The sequence below is a fragment of the Clarias gariepinus genome, chromosome 6, assembly GCF_024256425.1.
Source record: "Clarias gariepinus isolate MV-2021 ecotype Netherlands chromosome 6, CGAR_prim_01v2, whole genome shotgun sequence".
NCBI lineage: Eukaryota > Metazoa > Chordata > Actinopteri > Siluriformes > Clariidae > Clarias > Clarias gariepinus.
The window spans coordinates 1,652,854-1,663,675 of record NC_071105.1 but is presented as its reverse complement, the minus strand read 5'-3'; the positions used below and the strand labels follow the sequence as shown (position 1 = coordinate 1,663,675).

At 41.2% G+C, this 10,822-nt stretch overlaps 1 protein-coding gene across 1 annotated transcript; it reads left to right on the top strand.

Annotated features, from left to right (window-relative positions):
- Window positions 1-2,817: 2,817 nt before the first annotated feature.
- Window positions 2,818-4,845, top strand: LOC128526970 (serine protease 27-like). The gene is made up of 7 exons (XM_053499207.1): window positions 2,818-2,889; window positions 3,083-3,103; window positions 3,222-3,390; window positions 3,497-3,765; window positions 4,189-4,334; window positions 4,425-4,594; window positions 4,722-4,845. The coding sequence occupies exons 1-7, from the start codon at window positions 2,841-2,843 to the stop codon at window positions 4,726-4,728; spliced, it is 831 nt and encodes a 276-aa protein (XP_053355182.1). The 5' UTR covers window positions 2,818-2,840; the 3' UTR covers window positions 4,729-4,845.
- The last annotated feature ends 5,977 nt before the right edge of the window (window positions 4,846-10,822 follow it).

Here is a 10,822-nt window from a genome sequence, read left to right as displayed (position 1 = left end):
CATAAGGAATTGCCGCTTTTAATATATTGAGGAATATGTTTAAATATATATCTTAATGTATGTAATTTTATATTTAACAATATACTTTATAATATATTAAATTTGATTAAATATATCTACTTCTTTATAATATCATTATGCAATATGCTTATGGCTCATTTGCTTATGCATAAATTTCTTCAGAGACACATGAGAATCATTATAGTTTTATTGAACATATAAAAAATTCTCAATTAACAGCATACAGTGATGAGCCACAACAAACACCACCTGAAACTAGTCAATGTCCATACTGACCTCTGTCCACGACAACGTTAAAACCAGCAGGTTAACAATATTAAAAATGTTACAGTTTACTATTACCAATAATTTGTAAATCGAGCCCATGCATAAAAATAAATACAGAAATGCAATAAACCTTAAACAACTACTATTTAATGTGTTTCGATAATTTATGATAGTAACTATGTTTTAATAATAATAAAAGTGACTTTTAAATGTAATTATATTTTTATATATAAACATAAAAAATCTACAAATCATGTAATTTTATCAGATTTATAATGTTTTTAATATTCCAAACCTACAGTATGAGACCAATTATCTGCAAGGTGCCTAAAGCAAAGGGAAATGCACATAATTTGCTTTATATTCCATAACGTCACTGAAATGGAATGCCCAACCCAGGACTCACCTTCGTGGTACTGAAACAATTATAGCACTTACGGTCAAAATACTTGATATGTAATTATAGTCATAACTCCACTTACATGACAAAAGAACACAACCAGGAATTAATGCTAAGATTTTAAAATACTTCCTGAGTTATAAAAAAAAACTTTTGCACATAATGTTGTGTTTGGTATAGTTTAGTACTCCAACCCTGCTGGTTTTTAGAAATGTAATTTTAAAAACAAACCTTGAAACATCTGCTCAGTGTTACATTTAAAATAGGGGAGGATCACTTGATGTGTCCATCCAGCTTTAACCTTGATGTATCCACTTCAATCTCACCTTCTCTGTATTGATTTTGTTTGATTATACACCAGAACCAAACAAATGGGGGTTTTGTACTGTACTGTTCTATAACACTGTAAAAGAAGTTTTAAATAAAAGAATTTTAAGAGTTAAAACTTTTTATGAAAATGAGACCTTTGTTTTTATCTGTGTGTAAGCTCCCACCAATACCCCAGAGAAAATGGTTTTCTTGAATAACCCCACAAATTAATCCAGAACCGGACCATCTGCTTTTGGGCACCAGGATAACAGAGCTGGGCCATTCAGTGAGGGAGAATAAGTAAAGGGGGGGGGAATAAAGGCATTTTCCTTAGTTGCATCTTACAACGAAAGTCATCGTCCATAGAGAGCTTCTAAGATATCACAGAAATCTCATTGTTAAAAGGTATCAGTCAAAAGAAGGCTACAAAAAATTTTACAGAATTTAATTTAATGATCAGGGAGGCTGCCAAGAGGCCTACAGCAACAATAAATGAACTGCGGGAATTTCTGGTAAGTACTGGCTTTATATGACTTTATGGTCTTATGGTCTGGCCACTTTTTGGCCAGAATTCCAAAAGGTATATTTGGCGCTAAACCGACACTGCACATTCTCAGAAGATCACCATACCCACAGTGAGGTATTGTAGTTGCAGCATGATACTTTCAGGTCTGTTTTTTTTTTAACTGGAACTTGAGCCTTGGTCAAAATAGAGAGAATTATGAATAGTTACAAATACCAGCCAATGTTGGTCCTAAACCTTCAGGCTTCTGCTAGAAAGCTGAAGATGAAGAGGAACTTCATCTTCTACTATGACAATGACCCAAAGCATGCATCCAAATAAACAAAAAATGTTGGCCTAAGCAGAAAAAGATTTAAGTTTTGGAATGGCCCAGCCAGAGCCCAGACCTGAATCTGATTGAAATCTGAATCTGTGGAGTGATCTGAAGAGGGTGGTGCACAGGAGATTGCTTGCAAACGGACAGATTTGGAGAGTTTTTGCAAAAAAGAGTTGGCAAAAATTGGCAAAGTCATTGCCATGCTTTTAGATTACCCTACCAAATAAAGTATTAGTATAGTATATAGTATTATTTACTATAATAAATAATTAACAAAATATTAGTTTAAGTAAGTGATTGTAAGTGATTAAGTGATTATAAAGCAAAGTGAGGTAATATATATATAATAACATCCACAGATGTTATTTTCTCTGAGAAATAGGGGATAAGCTAAAATAAAAAATGTATCCCATTTTCTAGGAGCGTTGTATACAAAGCATTCCTTATCTTTCTCATTTAAATGATGCAATGACATAAGACCATTAGTTGTGAATCGCTTCAGATAAGCTGATGTTGACATGTAAATGTTTTATGAATAATTTGCATGTTTGGAATTTGGGAATTAAGCTAATGACCATAGTCAAAAACAATTTACCAGGTTGCACGTCTTTTTGCAGGCCTTCCTTTTTTTTCTCATGAAAAATTATTGGTAGATAACAGGCATTATTGAACATTCTACTAAATTAAATATAATTACATTATTCCCAGTGTTTCGTGCCAATTTTAATAGAACAGCTTTACGTAGTGAACACATATGACCTGGTTACTGCTTTAGTGATTTTCCAGTAATTTGTGATCTTTTAAACCTGGAATGCCATTTGACTGGATATATAATTGGTTCAGTAATAAGGTTATTTCCTAAAAGCATTCAAGTCACATAACAGGTTAGACCAACACCATTGGTATTGTAGTTGCAGCAGTACTGGGTAGATATAAGGGAGACAAAGCTGAGAGGGGACAAACACCTGTTGACTACTACAGACAAAGACGGACTGAAAGCAAAAATGCTGAGATTTCAGTTTGTGTTTTTTGTTCTTGTCTTGTACTTGAAAGGTAAGGAAATTGCATTGAACAGTATAAGTGTATTTTTTTAGTATGTTATATTTAAAATAACACTTGATGTAGTAGATTCTATGTTACATCTTGTATTTTATTTTAATATATTGCACTCTGCTCAATAACAGCATATCTCTTGTGTCTGCATATTGTATTTTGTGACACATGTTTTTTTTTCCTCTAATTTCAGGTTCCTTTTCTCAACTCAATGGTAGGTACTTCTCTCAAACTTAATCACTACAAGGCATTGAACTTCCCTTATTTCTACTCAGTAAGATTAAGATGATGGTTAACAATAAAGTATAAATTTTTTATCTCTCTTCTCTCAGTTTGTGGTCAGGCACCTTTTAACAGCCGTATTGTGGGTGGACAGAATGCCACAGCTGGGGCCTGGCCATGGCAGGTTAGTTTACAGAGCCCCGCTTACGGTGGTCATTTCTGTGGTGGATCCCTCATCAACGACAAGTATATTCTGACAGCAGCACATTGTGTTAACAGGTCAGTTAAATTTTATACCTATTTCTGGGCAACTTTACTGTACAACTTATACAAAATATACATATTAAAATATATTATATATTAAATATTTTTTCCATCCATTTAGCATTTCCATGTCTGGCCTGACTGTGTATTTGGGGAAACAGACACTGTCCGGCTCTAATCCCAATCAAATTGTAAGAGGTGTGACAAAGGTGGTCATTCACCCTCAATTCAACAGTGCAACCCTTAACAACGACATTGCACTTCTCCTTCTGAACTCCTCAGTACCCTTCAACAGCTACATCACTCCAGTGTGTCTGGCCGGGCAAGGCAGCACATTTTCAGCTGGCATCAACTGCTGGATTACAGGCTGGGGAAACACAGCTAGTGGAGGTAAAATACATACACGAACCCACTGACACACACACACACACACACACACACACACACACATAGATCTCTGTGTATTATGGAATTAACTACACCAACCATAATATATTTAGGCAAAAATATTAGGCAAATTTCAACCAAAGAGGTGTTTTATTTGCAACATCATATACATGTTTCAGGATAAGTGGAGGTGCTCAAGGTTTGGTTTCTAATCACAGAAACAAAAGACAGCAATTAGTGTGAGGTAACTACAGCTATTTTAAAACAGCTGCCAGGCATTACTTTATCTGTTCACGCACAAAGCTCCTCACTAGGCAAGGCTGAAAGCTTATGTATGATTGCTCTTCAGGAACCTTTACTGTGGGTATAAACAGAGTTCTAATTTATGGTTATTTCAAAAGATGCTTGTATTTCTTTGTGTTGTAGTGCAACTGCCAGCTCCAGGTGTGCTTCAGGAGGCCATGGTGCCCATTGTCGACAAAAGTCTGTGTGATTTTCAACTGGGACATGGATCCATTACCCCATACATGATCTGTGCTGGTAATCTACAAGGAGGCAAGGATACCTGCCAGGTACACACAGATAAAATATGAATAAATGTCTAAATAATACTACCTAAATGCATTATCAACAACTATAATGATATTTGTTTCATTGTAAAGGGCGATTCTGGAGGTCCCTTGGTGGCTAAGCTGGGTGCAGCCTGGATTCAGGCTGGTATCACCAGTTGGGGTGAGGGCTGTGCCAGCAAACCTGGTGTGTACACCCTGGTGTCCCAGTACCAGTCTTGGATATCTAGCATCATCACACAAAATCGACCTGGCTTTGTCAAGTAAGACATTATTTTCTCATGATTCATAAATAAAAATACAATCAAAATATTCTGAAGACATAAATCATTGATTTACAGTGAAACACTAAATTTTGGTTACAATTTTTTTTTATTTGCATCTTTCCAGGTACTAAAACAGGGGTGTGACGTGTAGCAGCACTGATGGATCAAGAAGAATTAAATTATTTTATTTAATCAATATTATTGATGTTACATGATCTGTATATGTTTTAATATACATGTCTGTATTTATGTTTCTTATTGAGACGAATCTAATTATTTTTACATAGCTATTGTAATTTATCTCTCTCACTCACTCACCTTCTATTCCGCTTTATCCTGTATTCAGGGTTGCGGCGACCTGAAGCCTACCTGGGGTCCAGGAGGCTTAGGGCACGAGGCAGGGTACACCCTGAACAGGGTGCCAGTCCTTTACAGGGCATTATAATTTATGTTTAATATTATAATGGCTTTTTGTGATAAATAACGTGTATGTACCAAAGGTTACATATTTTAATGTAATTAATTTAATTAACTGCGTACATTTAAGCAGCAATAGCAAAATACAGCTCTTGTTTGGCAAGTCATCATTTTACGTGGATTAAATGTAGAAAACATTTTCAGATTATTACCTAATTTCATTAAAATAGTTTTTCAATTATTCTGTCTTATAAATTTTACTTATTGTTAAGTTTAAAATAAGAAGAGTTATTGTTTGCTGTGTCTGCCACACCTCGATAGATTTACAGTGGTGTTCAAAATGATAGCAGTGTGTTGAAAAAAGTGAGTAAAGCTCCATATCCATATAATAACTTTTAATTTAAATCACATAAATGCATTGAACACCCTGCACATACTACTCTGAATCACAACATGAAGAAAAATCTGCTAAATGGATTATTAGTTTAATGTAAGTGAAGAAAAACAAATATTAGTCTGTTCAAAAAAATAGCAGCGTGGAGTTCGTGCTTTGATTCAAAAGTTGATTAGAGATGGGAAAACATACAAAGAAGTGCAGAAAATGATAGGCTGCTCTGCTAAAATAATACCAAATCATTTTTAAGCTTCAAAATGGAGACCAAAACCAGAAAGACGTGGAAGAAAATGGAAAACTACCATTTAAATGGATTGAAGAATAACAAAATTGACTTAAAGAACATCTAAAGTTACCTGTTAGTACTAAAGAAGACAGCTATGTGAAGCAAAGCTATCAGCAAGAAGCCCCCGCAAAGTCCCATTGTTGAAAAAAAAAAAAAACATGTGCTGAAGAGGTTACAGTTTGCCAAAGAACACATTGACTGGCCTAAAGAGAAATGGTGCAATATTTTGTGGACTGATGTAAGCAAGATTGTTCTTTTTGGGTCTAGGGACCACAGAGTTTGTCTGGCGACCCCCAAACACTGAATTTAAGCCACAGTACACTGTGAAGACAGTGAAGCATAGAGGTATAAGCATCATGATATGGGAATGCTTCTCGTACTATAGTGTTGAGCCTATTTATCACATTTCAGGGATCATGGATCAATTTGAGTCCATCAGAATACTTAAAGAGGCCACATTGTCTAATGCAAATAGGAAATGCCCCTGAAATGGGTGTTTCAACAAGCTAAGAGTCCAGTTGATGTGCAAACAACAGAATTAGGCATAAGGCGAACTCATAGCCAAGAACATTCACAAAGGGCAAAATTAATTAGAGCAAGCCACAAAGAAACTGACCATAACAGCCTACTTCACAATGAAACGCTAGGCTAAAATACAACTCAAATCAACTGGGAAAACCAAACGCAGCTGTGACACATTAAAGGAAAAAGTAATAACAGCTCGTGGTGGGTGTAAACATATTCAAATGTGGAAATCTGATATTGAGTGAGGCTTACTGCACCACTTTGGCCCGTACACGGACTCACTAAAGTGTTGACCATCTCTTCATTTCTCAGAATCGCAGAAACCAAGTTTCTCGCTGACTCACTCGTCCTTTCTAAAGACGGCACTGTTTCGATGACGTCATGGTTCAATCAATATATTCAGACTTTTTATTCAATATATATCAAGTTTTCAATCAATATATTCAGAATCCATTCAATATATTCAAAATCTATTTAATATATTTAGAATCCATTCAATATATATTGAGTTTCATTCAATATATTCAGAATTCATTCAATATATTCAGACTTTTCATTCAATATATATGGAGTTCCCTTTCAAAGGCTACACTCGATGCTGCGTGAAAACGCTATGGGAATATCTTTTCGTGTTGCCGGTTGTGAAGCATGTGTTTACCAAACACCCCAAATTTTGGCTTATATAACCTCGGTCAGGAGACGTGATCTGATAAGATGCACCTGCAGGTTATAAATAGGAGTGAGCCCGCAACATTCCTCAGATCTTTTTCTTCACCGCATTGTGCGCGTGTGTGTGTCAGCAAGCATAACAAAAATACAAAATAAGCAGAATTAAATCTATAAAACTCACCAGTTAGTATGGCGGAGTTTAGAACTAGATGTCCCCCTCCTTGTGAAAATTTCCTTTCGGAGGGCGATATGCACACATTCTGCTTCGAATGTTTGGGTGAAAAGCACGCTCTCGAAGGGCTTAATGGAGAGTGTGAGCACTGTGATCTTCTCCCCATGAAGCTGCTTCGCGCGCGTCTCGCGTTCTTTAGGGAACCAAGAGGCGCGCTTCACTTATGGGGATCACAAGCAGATCTGGCCGAGGAGCGAGAGACGGAGTCCCTCCTTTCTCTCGCCCTCTCCCCCGATCCCGATGTCTCTCCTTCCACTTCACGAGCGCACTCCGGTGCTTCTCGCGGGTGTGTTGAAGAGACTCGTTCTCCTGCTTCTGTGGAAATGGAAGTTGCTTTCTCAGAACGCTCCTCAAAAGATGAAAGAGAATATGAGGAATTGCTTGAAGTTATAACGCGTGCAGTCGAACGACTGCATATTGACTGGCCAGGAGATGGAGCCAAAAACCGCTCTCTCCCATTTTTTGATGACCTCCACAACGAGTTATCTCGTTCTTGGAGAAATCCTTTTTCTTCCCGTATTTTTGTACCATCGACTTCGTTTTATTCGAACTTCGTTGATGCAAAAGCACGAGGTTATGTGGTGATGCCCCAGATAGAAGAGACGCTTGCGGGCTATCTCTCTCCTGGAACATCATCCTCCTTAAAGAAACCAACACTTCCCTCCAAGCCGTGTAGAACTTCTTCTACCCTGGTAGGGAAAGCGTTCCAAGCAGCAGGTCAGGCCGGCGCTTCCTTGCACACCATGGCGGTTTTGCAGGTGTATCAGGCTGATCTGCTGAAAGATTTGAGCACGAGCGGCACACTGAATCATGACGCATTCAATGAATTACGCCGGGCTACTGATTTATCCCTGCGTGCGACTAAACAGACAGCCCGTGCAATCGGCCGTTCCATGGCCTCCTTGGTGACCGCTGAAAGGCACCTGTGGTTAAACCTGACAGGCATCAAGGACAAGGATAGAAGATTCCTCCTAGATGCCCCTGTCTCACCTTCCGGCCTATTTGGCGACGCTGTGAATTCCGTCGCCACTAGGTTCCGAGAAGCTAAATTGTATGAACAGGCTTTTGGGAAATTTCTCCCACGCCGTGCTCAAGAGTCGAGGCCCTCGGCCACCTAGCCTCGGCCAGATCTGAATCTCACCAGGCGAGAAGCACAGAAAGAGAGCGTCAGCAGCCGGGCACCCCCCCGTAAGGACTGGGGTACGGCTCGTCGCCCCCAACAGGCTGCCTCCAAAAGATCAGATCGCCGCACTGTCTTCTTTTCAAAGACTAAGTCCTGAAGCCTAAGTGCCCAGGACTGTGGGGGTGATCCCGCCCGGGAAACGGCACTCAACTCTCTTTCCTATAAGAGCATGCCCCCCCGGACACCCCCAGGGGGTCGGTGTTCAGTTTCCGCCGCCTCTGGTGTTTCGGACCTCACCGACCTCCAGAGATATGTTAGTGCCTCGGTTTTATCCTGCTATATTCCAGGATGCCGAACCACTAACACCCCCCTGCGCACTAAAACTGGTACCCCTTTCGGAGAAACTGGCAGCGTGGAAGCTACTGCCAGGCATATCTCCCTGGGTGCTAAAGACTGTAGAGAAAGGCTACAGGATTCAGTTTGCTCATCGCCCTCCGCGTTTCAACGGCGTGGTCTACACTTCCGTGATACCGGAGAGAGCGCATCTGCTAAACTCCGAACTCCAGGCATTGCTGGAGAAGGGAGCCATAGAACAGGTTCTGGTTCCCAAGAAAGGCGGGGGGCTGCGTCCGATTTTGGATCTTCGCGGGTTGAACCGCTATCTCAAAAAGTACAGATTCAAGATGTTAACCATCAATATGATTGTCTCGCAAATCCAACCAGAAGATTGGTTCGTGACGATAGATTTAAAGGACGCATACTTCCACATAAAAGTTTTGCCACAACACAGGAAGTTCCTAAGGTTCGCTTTCGGGGGAGAAGCTTACCAATATCAGGTCCTTCCATTCGGTCTAGCTCTGTCACCCCGCACATATACAAAATGTATGGATGCTGTCCTGGCTCCCTTGCGACTCCAGGGCATCCGTATTCTCAATTACATAGACGACTGGCTAATCCTGACCCAGTCTCAGCAGCTAGCGCTCGACATCGCGATGTCGTCCTAGTTCATCTCCATTCGCTGGGATTGAGACTAAACGCTACCAAAAGCGTTCTCGTTACGGCTCAGAGGACAACATACTTGGGTGTCAGATGGGATTCGATCACTATGCGGGCACAATTGTCTCCCACTCATGTCGAATCCATCCTCAGCGCCCTCAAGGAAATCAGACTAGACCAGGAAGTGACTATTTATCACTTTCAAAAATGTTTAGGCCTCATGGCAGCTGCATCCACGGTGATACCTTTGGGCCTTCTGCACATGAGAGCTTTTCAGTTGTGGCTAAGAGCCAGGGGATTTCATACAAGGGCCAATCCCCGAAGGCGAATAAGGGTTACGCTCGAAGGACGTCGTACCCTTTTTATGTGGTTCAGACCCCAGTTTCTTACCTTGGGTCCCACTCTAGGTCCCTCTTGTCGTTGCAAAATGCTAACGACAGACGCTTCCCTTACCGGCTGGGGTGCGGTCTTGGATGGCGCTGGAGAGGTCATCTTCTCGCATGGCACATCAATTGCCTCGAAATGATGGCTTTATTTTTGGCCCTACAGCACTTCCTCCAGCAGCTGAGAGGCTACCATGTTCTAGTGCGGGTGGACAATACATCGGTAGTCTCCTACATAAATCGCCAGGGCGGACTGCACTCGCGCCGCTTGAACGAGCTAGCGCATCAGGTTCTGCTCTGGGCACAGGACAAGTTCCTGTCCCTCAGGGCGATTTACATTCCAGGGCACATGAATGTGGGAGCAGATTTACTGTCCAGACAAGCTGTGACGAACGGGGAATGGAAACTCCACCCCGCAGAGTCAGCCAAATCTGGGAAAGATTCTCTACAGCAGAGGTGGACCTCTTTGCCTCCCAAGAGACAGCACAATGTCCTCTCTACTACTCTCTGACTCATCCAGCTCCCCTGGGTCTGGACGCGATGGCCCATACGTGGCCCAATTTACACCCTTTATGCGTTTCCGCCAATATCTCTGCTCCCGGGAGTCCTGGCGAGGGTCCGTCAACACGGTTTGCGCCTCTTACTGATAGCGCCCCGTTGGCCGGCCAGAGTATGGTTCTCGGATCTAATATCTCTCCTCGATGGATCACCTTGGATGATTCCAGTGAGGAGGGATCTTCTGTCTCAGGCGCAGGGGACAATATTTCATCCCTGACCGGAGCTTTGGAACCTTCACGTTTGGCCCCTGAACGGGACCAACTAAGTCAAGCTGGTCTCCCAGCCAGCGTTATTGACACTATTCTAGCCGCTAGAGCTCCCTCCACTAGAAAAGCTTATGCCCTCAAATGGAATGTTTTTGAAAGTTGGTGCATGACAAAGCAGGTAGACCCAGTCCCCTGCCAAATTGTTTCAGTGCTGAAGTTCCTGCAAGATAAGTTGTCCTCGGGCTAATGCCCTAGTACCCTTAGGACGTACGTGGCCGCTAACTCAGCCTGCCACGTTCCAATCGAGGGGATTACTGTGGGAAAACATCCTTTAGTTGCCCGTTTTATTCGTGGAGCTAAACGGTTGAGGCCACCCACTAGAGCCACGACCCCGTCATGGGATTTATCTATCGTGCTCGAAGGTCTAATTGACACT

What these genes read in the sequence shown, in the direction of transcription:
- LOC128526970 (XM_053499207.1), top strand. Translation starts at nt 2,841, where the DNA reads ATGCTGAGATTTCAGTTTGTGTTTTTTGTTCTTGTCTTGTACTTGAAA. An exon ending in TCTTGTCTTGTACTTGAAAG is followed by an intron (nt 2,890 to 3,082) that starts GTAAGGAAATTG and finishes CTCTAATTTCAG; the next exon opens with GTTCCTTTTCTCAACTCAAT. An exon ending in GAGGCAAGGATACCTGCCAG is followed by an intron (nt 4,335 to 4,424) that starts GTACACACAGAT and finishes TTCATTGTAAAG; the next exon opens with GGCGATTCTGGAGGTCCCTT.